The sequence below is a fragment of the Mesoplodon densirostris genome, chromosome 20 (genome assembly GCF_025265405.1).
Source record: "Mesoplodon densirostris isolate mMesDen1 chromosome 20, mMesDen1 primary haplotype, whole genome shotgun sequence".
NCBI classification, from domain to species: Eukaryota; Metazoa; Chordata; class Mammalia; order Artiodactyla; family Ziphiidae; genus Mesoplodon; species Mesoplodon densirostris.
Genome location: NC_082680.1, coordinates 15,371,939 through 15,389,237, shown reverse-complemented (window position 1 = coordinate 15,389,237; position 17,299 = coordinate 15,371,939). Strand labels below are relative to the sequence as shown.

Below are 17,299 nucleotides of genomic sequence, written 5' to 3'. Positions count from 1 at the left end.
AATAGGATCAAGATTTTAGGGGACCTCTAAGCCCTTGAGTACCACTGAATGAGGTGCCGTGGTTGAATAAGCGCCTGGTTGCTCATGCCTCTAGGTTCAGTACTTCAAGTGCTAGCAGAGCTAATGATAGGAATGTTCATACCATGTCCTAGGAGCCCAGAGCAAAGGTGTGAGATTGTCAGGTCTGGAGGAATGAGAATGAGATTACCACTTTATAATATTTTTTATTTTTATTTATCTCCTATTTATTATAGTAATTTTTAATTGGGTAATGAGATGCTCACAAGTGTGAAGAGCAAAAGGACTTCCATGAATGATAACAAAATGATCCACAGGGTCTTGTTTTGTTTTTTTTCTCCAACTGAATTTTATGTTAATACTTTTCCCCCTTAAATAGTAACACCTACCTTGGAAGTATTTCAGAGATTTTGGTGCCAGTGTTTTCCATATTCCACACAAGCATGCTATGGCTTTTCTGTCCCCTTTCTGACAAATTGCAAAATGGAGTCTCTAAAGGGACAGGGGTGAGGCTGACAAAAATTCATCATGCACCATGGATTATTTGTTTCTCGCTGTTCTCACCTAATTATCACAATGAGTGGTATTTCCCAAATTTTTGAGAAGAGGAAAAGTAAGGCTATGAGAGTTAAAACAACTTGCAGAAGTTGAAACATTACTTTGTGGTGAAGTTCAGTGCTCCAGCCAAGGGCTGCCTGATTTCAAAGCCCAAGCACTGTTCCCCAATTCCTCCCAGGATTGGGTTTTTTTGGCATACATACAGTGCTTCTGGCAAGACCATAGGGCAGAGGAAAACATGTTCACTTGTCTTAAAGCTGTGTGTCTGCAACTTCAGTGTGGAAATGCCAGTGAGTAAGACATCCTGGACTCCCTGTAGTACACATTAAACTTTTGTAGCAGGATGTATGACCTTCAGACATGTGCCCGCAGGATCCACAGGCAGCTTTCCCACCTGCAGAGAGATACTTGGGGAATAATTAGAAATGTACCCAAAGGTTTATGTACATATACGTTCATCACAGTGTCATTTATAATAACTACAAATGGAAAACAATCTAAAATGTCCCACAGTAGGGGAATTATTAAGTAAATTAGGGACACTCATATGGTAAAATATTACTCCCATTAGGAATTATATTTTCCAAAACAATTACTTTTAATACACGATCCTATATTATTTCTGGATGCTGGAAGTTGGAAAAACAGCTGTAAAGAACATTACAAGACTAACTGGGAATTCTTTAATTAGATTATTTATTAGATATCATTAAATAATATTTATTGAATATATATATTTTTATTTATTTATTTATTTATTTTTTTGCGGTACACGGGCCTGTCACTGTTGTGGCCTCTCCCGTTGCGGAGCACAGGCTCCGGACGCGCAGGCTCAGTGGCCATGGCTCACGGGCCCAGCCGCTCCGCGGCATGTGGGATCTTCCAGGACCGGGGCACGAACCCGCGTCCCCTGCATCGGCAGGCGGACTCTCAACCACTGCGCCACCAGGGCAAGCCCTGAATGTATATTTTTATATAATAAATGTAATTTAACAAAATGTACTAATTCTTAGAAGATACGTATATATTTAAAGATTAAAAAGCTGTATTTTCAAGAAATATCTAATGATGAGAAGTTCACAATATATATAATTTAAGGTAATTAATTTTTATTTTGCTTAAAATATACATAGAAAAAAAATTAGAAAGATACACACCAAAACATAACATTGGTTATCTGTGTAAGTGAGATTACATCCAACTTTTATTTTATTTTTTGTACATTTCCACATTTTTCTTTTTTCCTACTGTGACCTATTATATTTTGTTCCCACTCCTCCAAGGTATAAGCACAGGAAGAAATCCAAGACTAGGGAGAGGCTGATTGGGCACATCATTGAGTTAAATTAGTGTAGGAGGTCCTTGTAAAGTAGTCCAAAGTAAGATAAGGTACCAATAAGCTCAAAGAATAACAGGTCAAAATTATGTCATGGGAGGGGGAGGGAATAACTAGAGCAGGAGGGTCGATAAAGACCTGATTTGAAGAATGGAGTTTCATTGGTAAATCAGATTTCAGGGCAAGATATGTATAATATTTTATTTTTAAGGTACTCTAAGGCAAACAAAGAAAAAATTTTTAAAGGTAATCAAACTGCAGTCCTGCCTGGAATCCTATGTGATATCCTCCAACCTCAAGACCAGGCTGTCCCCTGTCCTCCAACCAGATGTGGAGAGGTTGGGAAGGAAATGGCAATGATTCTGGATTCCATTTGGTAATGTTCACTACAAGAGGCTACCAGTGACTTGCTATCTCCTGGGGAAGTTGTCCATTCAGGAAAGGGTGGAAGAGAGAGACTTGGGAAGGAGAGGGAGAGTTAATGGGGGGATAAAAGGGATAGCTTGAGGGATGGTAGCACGTTCCTTGTGGGACGCCATTCATGTTGAAGGAAATGTCTTTGTCAAATGTTCTGTCTGAGGCAGTGAGACCCACACCCTTGAACAGTGCAAGGGGATGCATTTGCCAAGCAAGGGAGCACTTCTTTTCATTTTTCATTCTGGCCACTCTTGCTCCCATCCTTACCACCACGTCTGCTTGGCTTGAAATTTGTATCTAGGAACCCTGGGTGAACATCTTCTTGCACCTTTTACATAGTTATTTATGCAAACCCAGAAGAGTAAGAATAATATAGATTTAATCTTCCCCCCACACTCAATCAGTGGCAGTCCCAGTGTAGATAATCATGCAGCCAAGATCCACTCAGGATGACTTTCCCAGAGGAAAAAAATATGCTGGTTTCCTTGGCAATACCAACCCCTCTGGGACAAAGAGAATTAATAAATAAATAAATAAATAAAAGGGCTATCACCAGGATTATACTACAATTAAATGTACACTAAATTAAAATGTATTACTTTTATATTCATTTATCAAAATTTTTTAAAATTCGATTTTTTATAATTGACAATATATTCAAATATGCTTGGTGTTTGCTATTTATAATTTACTTCTTAGCTTTTTGAGATGATAAATCAAGAAATAAAATTTAGTAAAATGAAAAATGGGAAGCAGCCACAAATTATCTGAAAAGGATGTGATTGGCTCACCTCCTCCACAATTCTCTGAGTATATGTGATGTCAGGGTGAAAATGCAAGTAGGGAACTCAAAGAACAGAAGAGGGCATTATCTGGGATTTAAAGTCTAGTTTATGTCTGCTCCCCACCTTTGAGGGCACAAGATTAAAAGGTATAAGGTTGAAAGACAAAGCAGATCTAGATTAATGAGAACGGTGAACAGAGACGCTAAAGTAAACCCAGTTACTGACCTCCTTCTATGATTTTCTATGCTGATTAAGAGGTTCAGTTATCAACCTTTCCTCACTTATTCTCTAATGTACAAAGTAGAACCTGTGATCAATTTTTTCTTAATAATTTTGCAGTCACGCATGGGTTAAATCCATCAGTTTTCTTGTCAGAGACTGAAAATACACTAACTTATCTGAGTAGGAAAAGGAGGGGAAGAGGTGCCCTCTGTGACTGGTGACATCCTGCAAATGAGAGCAAGAAGGAAGAAATTAAAGAAAAAAAAAAGAAGCCTGTAAGGACAGAACACTAAGAATGGGGAGCCTGAGTAAGACCAGCCAAAAGAAGCATCTTCGCTCAGTCACTACCTCTTCCTAAACCCTGGCATGTTGGGATAAAGAGTAGGCTTGATTTGGTCTTGCAGAGATAAAAAGCCTTCTGCTCATAGCAAATAGCAAAAGCTCAGAAAATAACCTTATATAAAACTCAAAAAGTCACTCGGCATCCACAGCCTTGATAACATTTATTGGCTAGGGACTTTGCTCTGTCATCTTTGAACATATTAACAAACAACAAAAGGTGCCATCCTCTTGTGAATACGGTAACACGAATGCCTCTATGATATTCACACATATCTTTGTAGTGTCTGAACACATAAGTCTTCCTGAGTACAAATACTCCAGGCCCCATGGGATGGGAAGAAAATCGACTTTTCAGAGGAGGCTGAGTCATGAGTGAAAAGGAGAACCCATACCTCCAGCCCCCTGGAGGAGTTGGGATTGCCCCGGCACACAGAGCTTTGCACGTAGGACAAAGATACATGCAAATAGTAAAGTTTTTAGAGTCAAATAAATAAATACACTTGAAAAAAAATACATATATTTATAAAACTGGCCTATGACAATGGGATTCTGGTCAATAGGAACTAGTTCTATCTCTCCATTTTCAGTGATCAGCACATACAGGGGGTAGTCTAGATAATGAATTTGGTTAAAGACACAGGATATGATCAGCTTTCTCCTATTGGTATTAGAAGTTGATTGTCCAGTTTGGCTGTTCATTGGGGGCTCAAGTTAATGGAAATTCTTGGGGGTTGGGGGTAATCTTTCCTTTCAGATCACCTGATGTTAATACTGTCAATGCATTAATCATCCTAATTAATAGTCACCTGTTGGTCTTAGACCTCATTCTCAGAGAAGGCTGAGGGAGCCTCCCTCAGACATGGTCATTCAGTGAGCAGATGGTAAGAGGGCCTGTGTTTGTCCCTTCATTTGGGAGACAAGGGGAGAAGATGGGCCTGAGAGCCTCTTGGAAAAAGGCTGGAGGGAAACTGTAGATAAGGGACTCATCTGTCACATTGTAGAATGCTATGTGTCCGGACTCATAGTCTAAGAAAACACCAACCTTATTCACTGGCTCTCTAACATGTAGGCCTTTCAAAGGTGATGAGACCCAAAGACTATAATCATCTCCAATTTTTAAGCCTATAAGTGAGAAGAGGTCCCCTGGAGGCTTGGGGAGATTCCCCTTTCTGCTCACTGAGTCCTTGCAGATGCCCACCTCCCACTCAGTCTTGTTGCCCACTTCCACCTCCCAGTAGTGTCTCCCGCAGGTGAAGATCTGAGCGCCCAGCACCGTTGCACATTGGTCAAATCTTTCGGGGTTGTCAGGCAACTGCTGTCGGAATCCTCCACATTTCACACTTTTCAGATCCTCAGACAAGACAAGATAGGCGTTGGCCGTGGCTGGATCTAGGGTTATATCCGCTGCAAGAAGGAAAAAGAATGAATCCTCATTTGCATTGTAGAAAATCCTCTTATGTATGTGGAATTGAAATTAAGGTCTTAGTATCTAGTCCTATTTTTTAAAACTTAATTTAGGTGAATGTGGTGGGCAGTGTCTCTGAGCCCCTCCTTTTAGTGTTTTACAAAACACAAGAGAGTGTATCTCTAAAAGGAAACCAAAGAGAGTCATGTCAAGAGTGATATTGGATCTCTGATAATGGAATGGAGGTAGTTCTGTTTATAAGACAGTTTTAGAACTAGGAGCTATTTATCCACACAGGTCATATCTTTTGTCATTTGTATTTGCTTTAGCCAAGGTTGGTTATGGTTCTTCACTTGGGGTGGGAGAGAAATATAGTTATCACTTACTGAACTTCTACTTAGGTGCCAGGCATTTTCTGTACATTATCCCATTTAATTATGGCAAGTATTATTATCTTTTTTCCATTTTCATAAAAGAAAAAACTGAGGCTCATAAAGGTTAGGAAACGGGGCCAAGATTACAAAGTTACTGAGTGTTTGAATAGCAGCTCCTAATCAGCATTTTTCATTACGTCATGCTTAAGTGCAACTTCTTATGAGTTAGTGCAACCACCAGTGACCATTTGATGAAACGCATTTTGAACCACTGAGAGAGCTCCTCTCCCAGACTCCTGGGAGGAACTTTCATTGATTATCCAGATAAGATTAGGCACCCCATCATACCATTTCATACTTTTATTTATAGATCAAATCCCAATCACTAATTCTCTGTTTAATATCATTCTCCTCAATCTCACTAAGTTCTACAGAAGCAAAGGCAAGTCTGTCTTATTCATCATTGTAAGTACACTCAGAGACTGATAACACAGTACCTACTATAGCACATAGTAGGCACTTCTCAAATATCTGTTGAGTCCAAAGTCCATTAGGCCTTCTTCTGAAGGTCAGATTGTCAACAAGATAAAAGGTGAAAACTAATGCTGACCTCTGTAGACGTTAGCCAGCCTAAATATTTAGAGCATTTTAAAAGGACATTCTTTGAATGTTCCCTCACTGAGATTTAAGAGTTTAAATCAGCTTTTATCCTGACAAGAACAAAGGTAGAAATGCAGAAACCCCTGAGGAGGTATGTGTATGTGTGCATGTGCAAGGCAATGGGATGAACAAAACAACAATGAAAACAAAGGAAGGAGCAGAACTCAGAAAACAAAGCCAGATCAAACATCAGTCAAGTCCCAGTGCTTCTGTCTGTTCCAGCAGGGATGGCCTATGGCCCCCATTAACTCTGAAAACCCCTGGAGGTTCAAAAAATCAGGCTGACTTACTGCTAAACTTTCTTAGCATCTCCCTCATTCCAGTGATGTGGCACAGAGTCAATTCCGTGGTGATGGCCTCTGGACACTGAAGCAAGAGTGGCTTACTCCTACAGGAGGGCAGAGACAGTCACTCAGTCTCCTCCGCGCAGACCGCGTGACCTGCTCCAACTTGAGAATCCAGCTCATTTTGCCCCAACAGCATGGACTCTCTCTCATCCCCACTCTGATAACCTATTGCATCAACACCACACCCCAATGACTGAACACAGAATTGAAACCTACCTTTCCAGTATTCCTCTCACATCCTAAGGGTATAAAAGAAAGAAGGTTAGTATTTGTGCACTTTGATCACTAGCAAAGACTGAATCCGTTTTGGATATAGTCCTTTGGAAATGTCACAGAATTCCCTTCTCGTGGCTCTAGAACACCTTGAGTGGGAGAGCATATGGTAGAAAAAACCCCAAACTTCTTCTAGGGATGAGTTCTTTTGAACATGAGATGGTTCTCCCAATGACTAGAGATCTCTTTTTCTCATATTGTCACTTTGTTGAGAGAATCTATTGCTGAGAAAGGAGCCAAACTATTAGCCTCCTTATCCAATGCCTCCAGGAGGTAGAGCTAAGAAAGGAAAGTAACCCAGTGAGAGCTGAAACTACACCTGTGTGCAGTTGGACTGGGTTGTTGGGAAGGCACCAAATTAAATAGCATTCTGTGGAGCCAGTCTAGGAAAGAGACATGAAGCTGGAGACTGGAAGCTGGAACATAGCTTAGTTTAAGAAGGTCCCAAAGAATGCAGTAGTAGCCTAGGAAGGCACTACAGCAAAGATGGTGAGGATTTGGGGCTCAGTACACAGAATACCTGGGTTCTGTCACCTACTAGCTATTTGACAGGCAAACTATCTAACTGCCATAGGTCTGAATTATTAATCAATTGCTACTATTAACCCATTTTGTAGATAACAGTCACCTGTTGTAAATATCATAATAGTATTTAACTTTATCAGGTCTTTTTGAGGATGTAATTTAATGTGCCCAACACCTAGTAAATGTTCATTAAACTTAAATTTTTTATTTGGCAAAGCTGAGGTTGCAGCGAGGCAGGCACACAAACAAAATTGAAGTCATCATTTGACTTGGTTCGGATGTATATTCCTCTGTGTTTTTCTTCCTCTTCAAGGCTTTATTTATACTATATAGAACGACTCATTCTTTAGGAAAACTTTTTTGGGGGCCAGAACTTAATTTTTCAGGTAAATACGGAAAAGCTTATTTTGTATGACTTGAAATATGATAGGGGACTACGTGTGTTTTTTTCCATGAATTTCTCCAATATTCTTACCTCAAATGACTCTATGATCGAGTTCTGACACATAGACTCTATCTGTCCAATCATTTTTCTCAGGCTTCGAATTTGCTGGGTCAGCTTGATCTCACTGTACCTCAGTCTCTTCAGGTTCTCTCTTTCCTCCATTTCCAGTAACTGGAGCTGCAGCTGCTCCTCCTCCTTCAGGAACTGGCGCATTTTTGCATATTCTGACACAACAACCTGTTTACAGGTCTTTGTCTCTTCCTGCCATCACGCGTGTGTGTACACACACACACACACACACACACACACACACGAACAATATAATAAAGTTAGTAACAGAAACACTTATGTAGATTTTTAATCCTTACAAAGTTCAAGAGTTCCATTGTGACAGTTCTTGAAACCTGACACATAAGACATACAGTCTATTGACTAGCTGGGTGGATAGTTTGATATTTTAGAAGATGTTGTACTGTAGCTATAGTAGCAAAGAAAACCAAAATTTCTACTCCTAGGAGGCTGTCATTCTATTGGGAACAATGAAAAGTAAACAGTCAAGTAAAAATATAATAGATGGTGATCAGTACCATTATTTTTAAAAAGTAAAGCAAAATAAAGTAAGGAAAAAAATTAGGGGAGGGACTTCCCTGGTGGCATAGCACTGAAGACTTTGCACTCCCAATGCAGGGGGCCCAGGTTTGATCCCTCATCAGGAAACTAGATCCCACATGCATGCCGCAGCTAAGAGTTTGCATGCCACAACTAAGGAGCCTGAGAGCTGCAACTAAGGAGCCCGCTGGCTGCAACTAAGGAGCACACGTGCCTCAATTAAGACCCAGTGCAACCAAAGAAATAAAACTTTTTTAAATAAATAAATAAAAAATAAATAAATAGATAAATAAATAAACAGGGTAACTGCTTAGTTCTTTAAAAAAAATAGGGGAAAAAACATGCATTCATTTATTCAACAAATATTTATTCAATGAAGTAGGCAATGGATCACATACTAGGACTAGAAATGATCATCACAAATACTCCCATGTAAGAACTCAAAGATTATTGGAATAATCAGATACATGCTTATTTTTTAAATATTTTATAAAATATTTAATTCTGTGCTTTGCTAGACAGCTCAAATTCTGATCTGTGACTAACCTCAAGCTTTTGTTCAGGTGTTCTAATCCACACTACTATTTTGCTTTAATTTCCCTTTCTGTTTATTTCTTTTTTATCTGCCCCTTTTCCCCCAAAGGATTTGAGATGTTCCTTTTTCTGTCAACTTCCATTCTATGTTATATGTCTATAACTTGTATATTTAATAATTATAATCAGAGCAGAAATAAAGGTAGCCACCATGTGGTATAGGTACACCAAGAAGGGAGAAATAAGCCAGCCTGGGGATGGGAGAATTTGAGATGAGTCTTGAGATTCCCAGATGGACAAGCAGAGGTGGGCAGCCCAAAGCAAGGATACTGCATGTTATAGGACTGGGACTGGAAAATGTTGTCATTTTTCCCCTTGGTATTTCATGACATGTCCCTTTAGTCCTCCTCATAGAATCACATACAAGATGCAAAAGTGAACAAGATACTGACCTTACACAATATCACTCTCTCCTTCTCATGGGTTACTATAACCTGAGTTTCATTTTTCTTTTTACGCAAAATATTTAGGGTTTCCTGGAGTTTCTCCTGCAACAGAAACAAACTCTGTGGCAAATGAGCAGAGCACCGGGTCATGAAGGCGTCTTGAGGAGCAGTAACCAGATGACTGAGACTCTAGACCAAAGGGTGAGGCAGGACCCACACCAAATTTGTGGTCTGGTGCCTGGAGGTTAGCACCAGGAATGTCACCCATAGAAAATATTATGGGAATTAAGCGATGGAGCCTGATTTGTGTTCTGAAATTTATATCAAGCAGCCAATCTTACTTTGTGATGCTTCTCAGCCTCATTCGAGAGATTCCTTCTGTTTATTCCATGACCTTGGGTTGAGAAATCGTTTACACCCTGCTCATCATCAGACAACATCTTAGTGGAAGCTAGCCTTCTCTCATAGCTGCCTTGGTGGCCCTCACTCTGCAGCATCTGGGATCTGAGCTGCTTGCCGATGCCAGCCACCCTCCCCAGACGCTCATTGAGCTGGAAATATGGGATCTCCAAGGTCCTCCAGCACTCAGGACAAGATAAAGGAGTGTTATGTTCCTCCCAGCTTCTCAGGAGACACACCAGACAAAAGCTGTGCCCACACTCAGTGGTCACTGGGCTGGTGAAATAGTCCAAGCAGATCAAACAGGTCAGTTCCTCCTTGAGATTCTCCATCAAATATGCTGTAGACATTTTCTCAAAGGACATCAGAGCAAGGTGACGCCTTTATTCTGGGATTAGAAAATCCTCCCTGAGAGTCTACTGTTTTGAGTAACTAGTGGGTAATCAGTTGCTATGGTGTTATTACATGAAATTCTTATTCTCCTCTGTGACTGATTTCACAAAGCCAATTATGACTTAATGTGGAACCTCTGTATACTGGGTTCATCATCAACCGCAAACTTTTAAGGAATCTCATCGTACAAGCAAGCCACACGCTGGATACTGAGGATACTTGCTCCCAACAGTTGTCATTTCAAGAGTCGCTTACTGTATATGAATAACACCTTGAAACCGTTGAAACAATTTGGTTTTACGCTGGAGGTTTGGGTAATTTGGTGTAAGCCAGTACAGAGATTTAAATTATGATGATCTCTGATGATATCTGAATTGGAATCTCCTCCAAATCTTTTAGAAAACTCCACTAATGGAATCTAGTTGAGAAACTGAAGGAAGAAAACTATAATATATATTTCTTCACTCATTAGGCCCTTTTCTTTCTTTGACCAAAGCCTACAAACTTTTTGCTCCTTTATCAGGTACTGTGTCCTTTGATTTAATTTTATTCATCCCCCAAAATGAGAATAATTCCAATGAAGTATTCCCTGACTTTCAATGTACAATGGATTACTAGAGTTATATTTATTGCTCTGCCCTGCAGACCGTGATACTCACCTCTTTGCTACCATAGAAAGCATCAAAAACATCATTGTTGTTGGAAGTTGCCTCAAGGAGCCATTACACTATGGAGTGGATGGAAAGACATATTTGGGGATAAATATAATTTTGCTCACTTATTTTCATTCTTTGAAAATGTTTAAACTAGGCCTTCTTAAACCTCTTATCACTGCTTACTGGACAGAAATTAAATGTGTAGACATTATTTTTAGACTGATGAAAAAATAAATATATAGTATGCAAACCATGTGCAATGACCTCTGAGATTAGTGCCAAATCCTATAAATTTGCTGTCTTATGCTCAGGAGTCCTTTCTTGCCATGGCCCATTCTCCACTCACTACATGCCAGGAAGTGAAATCTTAAAAGCATCCTCAGAGTCTAACCAGTTCTGTCCTCCCATTAAGTTCATACCTTATTTCTATCTTTCTCCTGTCACTCTCCAGCTTGGCAACCTTCTATGGGTCTCCATTACCTGTGTTATTCCATTAATTCCTTTCTGACTTTCATGGTTCCAACTGATGCTTCTTTCCCACTCATCTCCAGCAGGATGTTGAGTGTTTCCTTACCTTGAACTTTTGTTCAAAAAGGAGTTTTCTAGCCCGAAATAGTTCTTCCTCCACCTTCCTTCCTCCTAGTCAAAACTCATTTTTCTGAAGTCATTAATGTTTTAATCATACATCCTTTGTGAATGAGTGGGATGAGGTTTATTGCTAGCAAAAGGAAGAACTAGAGCAAAGAGTTATACTAGCTTAAATAGGAAGAGTGGTAGCGTCAGTTTGGGGTCATGAAATCTCTACTGTTCAGATTGCTTCTACGCTAGTAACTGGGGGCTTCAGAATATTGTTAGGAGTTAGTCTCAAGTAAGGGTCTTGCAAAACACACACACACACACACACAAAACCAAAAAACGACACTAACATGAATTGCCATCTCTGGAAAAGGATTTATGAATTACCACCTACATTCAGTGTGTTATTCACACACAAACTCAGGAATCTTAAACGTTGACCAGAATCATTAGAATAAGCCCTACCATAGAGTTATGGTACATCACAGAGCCTGTATTCCAATTTGGAATGGGGAGACTGGCATGTTCTAAGTTCAAGTCACACTGATCTGTTCCATCCCACTTCCCTCTTCCAAATAAACTTTCATAAACTCAACACAATAACCATATCTTATTCATTGCTGACTAGAAGAATTCTTTTGCATGTAGCAAGGGCTCAATTTGTCTGTAAATAAGTTTTAAATGAACAACTAGGGGAACCATATTGTTGTAGAATCACAGTCTTTTATCTAACTGGAAGCCAAGAGATCATATAATCCAACTATCTTCTAAAGATGATGAAGAAACTAAGACAAATAAATTGAGTTGGTTCCCTGAATACTTACTCTGAGTCAGGCCAGGGCTAGGAAGCTGGGTCTCCTACCTCCTGTCATTCTCTTCTGTCAAGAGTACACTGCATCTCACTTGTTGTCTTGTGAGTGGGTGAAAATTTCCAGTTATGTCAATGAAATGAATATGGCTCAAGTGCTTTCAGAAGGAAATTAGAGAGCTATCATTATGGCGTGATCATGTGACAAGCATCTGAAATCACTGGCTACACTCACTATTGGGAATGCAGACTTTTTCTTTACCTTCTCTCTGAACACAGTGATTAGGCTTAATTCACAGATGAGGACGTTTATAGAGTGGGCCAGACTTCCCAGAATACATTACACCAACCCTCGGGTACTGTACTGCCAGACGTGATTTCTGAGATCAGCAACTCAAATAGCTTTTTCTCTGGCCTGTCTCCTCCTACGGAGGTGACAGTAAGGATACCCCAAGAGGTCCACAGTCACAACTGTCACCAACATGTAATTAGGGTTGGAACACACAGAAAAGAGGAACCTTAAGGATACAGTGAGGGCTGGGAGTTCCCTGGCAGTCCAATGGTTAGGACTCAGTGCTTTCATTCCAGTAGCCCAGGTTAATCCCTGATCGGGGAAGATCCCACAAGTCATTCAGTGCAGGCAAAAAAAAAATATATATATATATATATATATATAAAAATATATAGTGAGTGCTTATTCATTGATATACATATGTATATTTATACAGTGAGAGCTTATTCATTGGTGAAGGCAGTGGATTATATAGGGACATAATTTGAAAAATATCTTGCTTGAAAGCCTGGTTTTAAAAAATATGTCTGTCATTTCATATCAGTGTGGAAAAGATAGATTATCCAACAAACGGTTTAGGACAGGTAGGGGTAGCCATCTGGGGGAAAAAAAAAAAAAGTTGGATCTCTACCTAACAGTTTACACCAATGTGTATTCCAGATGTGTGTGTGTATGTGTGTGTGTGTGTGTGTGTATTTTCCCCATTCTAGTCATGAATTTCTACTCATATTAGTTCCCTTTGTATTGCTTTTTTCACCTTATTATTTTATTTTTGTATGTGTTTTTGTTCTAGATTACCCCACATCTATTTAACAAGTGAGAAGCATATTTGTTAAACATATGGCCAATTATTGCATCCAAAGGATGAAGCACATTGTAGAAGGAGATAATTGGTAACTTAGTAGAAATTTAAAACGGAAGGCTTAAAGAAGGCTTTTTAAAGCATGCTTTGGAGTTAGCCACCACTAAGGAAAAAATGAAGCTAAAATAACTAAAAATTAAATATTTCTATACAGCAAAGTAATAAAATAACAAAATAAATGTTTGAAAATTACAATCTAGGAAAGAGACTTTGGAACACGTGTGTCAAATACCTTACCTTAAATTATGAAGAGGTCATCAAAAAAGTATACTTAAAAATAATAGCTCTTCTTATTACTATATAGCCATTTAAAAATAACAGATCTGGGGGCTTCCCTTCCCTTCCCTGGTGGCGCAGTGGTTGAGAGTCCGCCTGCCGATGCAGGGGACACGGGTTCGTGCCCCGGTCCGGGAAGATCCCACATGCCGCGGAGCGGCTAGGCCTGTAAGCCATGGCCGCTGAGCCTGCGCGTCCGGAGCCTGTGCTCTGCAACGGGAGAGGCCACAACAGTGAGAGGCCCGCGTACGGCCAAAAAATAATAATAATAATTAAAAAATAACAGATCTATTTATATACACTGACATGACATGACATCCATTAAATGATATTAAGGGGGAAATACATTTTTACTCCCCCAAATAGTTTAAGTATAAACAATAAAAATTAGGTTATATATGTATTTTTTCCTACAAAAATGAGGCCATGCTATAGAGGTTGATAGTGTATCTGTATACACAAAGGCATAGAAAAAATATGGAATTTCATGGATATGACACCAAAAGCACAGACAACAAAAGCAAAAATAGACAAGTGGGACTACATTAAACTAAGAAGCTTCTATACTACAAAGGGAACAATTAACAGAGTAAAAAGGCAATCAACAGGAGAAAATATTTGCAAACCATGTATCAGATAAGAGGTTAATTTCCAAAATATATAAGGAAATCTTACAACTCAACAGCAGAAAAACAACAACAAAATAACACAAAACTAATAACCCAATTAAAATATGGGCTAAAGGGACTTCCCTGGTGGCGCAGTGGTTGAGAGTCCACTGAGTGGTAGAATTTTTAAAAAAAGAGTGGTAGAATTTAAATTCATTGGCTGCTTTGGCATTTTCATAGAGGAAATGTTTCATTCTGGCTGGAAAATCAGGGAAAAATTCATTTGATCTGTACCTTTAAACTAAAGGCTAAGTACATTTCAAACAAAGGAATAAGCTACTATTTAGAAGTGAGAAAACGCTGAGGATATTTGAAGAATAAAATACAGGATCTGACAGTGGGTCAAAATATTACAATAACAAAAAATCTAGATTGTAACATTCTGTTTATCCAAGAAATATTAAAAGACCCAATTCAGCTTAGAATAACCTTTGTTATTCTTTCTAGGTAGCACGGACAACACCTGGAGGGCAGATCAGAGGGGAGGGTCCTGGTGTTATAAATTCATACTCAGTTAAAAGTTGTAACCCAGCGACTCCTGCTGAGTTGCCAAGGTCGGTGGTTGAGAGTTGCCTTCCAGAGCTTTGACAATTTACACATCTTATATGAGAATTTAAGGTGAGGTGTTTTTGTTTGTTTTTCTGGAGAATAAACCCTTTATTTGTTCATCCCTTTGCATTAAGAAAAGTTAATTGTTGAAAATGTATTTGTTCCATGCTTCATGCTGGATGCTTTATGTAGTTTATCTTCTAAAGAGATAAAAAGGGAAGCCGAGGAAAAGAAAAAAAATGTATGAGTTGGGAAGCCTGACCAGGAAAAATTTTAAAGCAGTTCAAACAAATAGTGAAATATAAGAATAAAAAGACATGGTCTAAATTTAGGATGGACTATGAAGAAAAAGGAGTTATAGTGTAACTTTCCCCTTTTTAATAGGGAGTATGGGACTTGAGATTATTACAAATAATTTTGAGTTACTACCCGTGTAAACAGTATTTAATATCAGTAAAGGATAATGCTAGATTAAAAAAAAAAACAAACCTCGAGTGCAAGGGTCACTTGTGTCTTGCTTCTATCATATGACACCCTTTATGAGATGCCTATCACTTAATTCCGCAGGAATTATTAAATATCTTCACGTTCCAGGTGGTGTACCATACCCAGTAAATTAGAAAAATAATTATCCCACAGTACACAAATATTTTATAGGTAAAGAAACAGATGCTTATGTGTATACATGGTGCTTCCTCATCTTTAATGGGAAAGTCTGCTTTTTGCTTTTCTCAAGGAAATCTTAACATTTATTCCTAAGATTCTCTCACCATAAAACAGTATCTTTAGAGGAACAAAAGCACAAGACTAGCTAGTACAAAAAGAGAACTCTGGCACTGTACCAAGCACCATTCTCAACACTTCTATATATTTACTTACTTAATCCTCTCAACGGCCCTAGAAGATAGATATGAGTTCTATCCTCACAGGTGAGAAAACAAGCCCTAGTTATGAACCTTGCCCTAGATCCACAGAGGTGGCCTAACTTCAGTGTCCATGCTATTACCCACAGAGCTATACTGCCATTTCCACAGGACTGAATGAGTCACAAACATTAAACTCAAGGGGTTTACAATTGTGACCAAAAACAGGTTTGCTGGTTATGCAAGGATCCAGTCAAATCAAGCCCTGAAGGTCGATGGGGTAAGTGTCTCCCCCTCCAACTATCCAGTGGTAATTGGTGCCAGATACTGCAGGTGGCGCTCCTCCCGTGTTGTTTGCAGCCAAAGATGTCAAGGTCTTAAGAGAGCACTTCTAGGTAAGTTTGTGACACAGCTTCTTAAGAGAGCCCATGGAATCTCTTGAGAAAAAACAAATTGTCACTTTCTTCACCACCCTTGCCATTTCTTGGACATTGAGGTACAAAAGGTCTAAGAAAATACCTGTTGGGCTAGGGTGCCAATTATAGTTGGAGAGAACCCTAGAGAAGAACGGGGGTCTTAGGCATAGCTGGGAATTCATGAATTGTAGCAATTCATGCCAGTAATCAGGTACTGTATGAGTGTGCTTGGGGAAAGTTGCTGCAAGTATAAGAACTAAATGCTAAGTGCCTTTAAGGAGCTGTGACACGAGGGACCAGGCAATATTGTTCTGATTATGATTGAAACTAAGGGAAGTTTAAACAAACAAGCAAACAAAAAAGACTTTTAGGAACACTCGGGGAAGAGCATCCCCAAAAGGTTGAACTCTGCTGGCAGAGCAACTGGGGATGCAAAGCACGTTTTATGGTCACAAGGTAGGCTAGGACATTGAGGTTTCGTCTATGCCACCTTCTAGGTGCCCCAAAATGCCTCTTTTTTAAACCCTTTCAGTCTCTTAGAGTTGCAGTTCTCAAACTTAGTTGTATGTGTTCACCTGATAAGTTAAATTATACCTGAAGTTAATAAGTTAAATAATACCTGAAGCCTATGGCCTACCTCCAGAGGTTCTGATTAGATTGGTTTAGTGCCCTAATTGGAAGAGTATGTCTCAGCATCACCTGGAACTTTTTGGAAGTGTAAACTTTTGAGCCCCGCCCCAGACCTACTGAATCAAAACCTCTGGGGTGGGGCCCAGCAATCTGTGCTTTAACCAGATCTCCTGGTGACTCTGATGTACTCTAAAGCTTGGAGGCCACTGATTTAGGCATCACGATTGTTAGAGCTCTTCAGAAAACTCTAATATGCAATGAAATTTGAGGACCAGGAATTCAACGAACAAAACTACTTTGTAAGACTAGGTTCCGCCGCAGTGCAGGCTGGTCCCTTGGTCATGTTTTCATCCTGTCTTTACCAAAGCCATCTGTCTCCCTCCTCCTCTTAGAAACAAGAGTTTGCAGCAGGAATGTGGATGGAGAATAACATTCTGAGAGAGGTCTAAGGTAGAGGAATTAAAGTCCCACACAACTTCTCAATGGGGTAAGAATGGCAATTAAAGCCAATATTTTATAATAACTATAAATGGAGTATAACCTTTAAAAATTGTGAATCATTATATTGTACACCTATAACTTACATAATATTGTACCTCAACTATACTTCAATTT

At 39.3% G+C, this 17,299-nt stretch overlaps 1 protein-coding gene across 1 annotated transcript; it reads right to left on the bottom strand.

The window, feature by feature from the left end:
* Positions 1 to 4,531: 4,531 nt before the first annotated feature.
* On the bottom strand, positions 4,532 to 10,045 carry TRIML1 (tripartite motif family like 1). The gene is made up of 6 exons (XM_060086174.1): positions 9,638 to 10,045; positions 9,303 to 9,398; positions 7,738 to 7,968; positions 6,681 to 6,703; positions 6,408 to 6,505; positions 4,532 to 5,082 (listed from the first exon to the last, which is right to left on the bottom strand). The coding sequence occupies exons 1-6, from the start codon at positions 10,043 to 10,045 to the stop codon at positions 4,532 to 4,534; spliced, it is 1,407 nt and encodes a 468-aa protein (XP_059942157.1).
* Between the last annotated feature and the right edge of the window lie 7,254 nt (positions 10,046 to 17,299).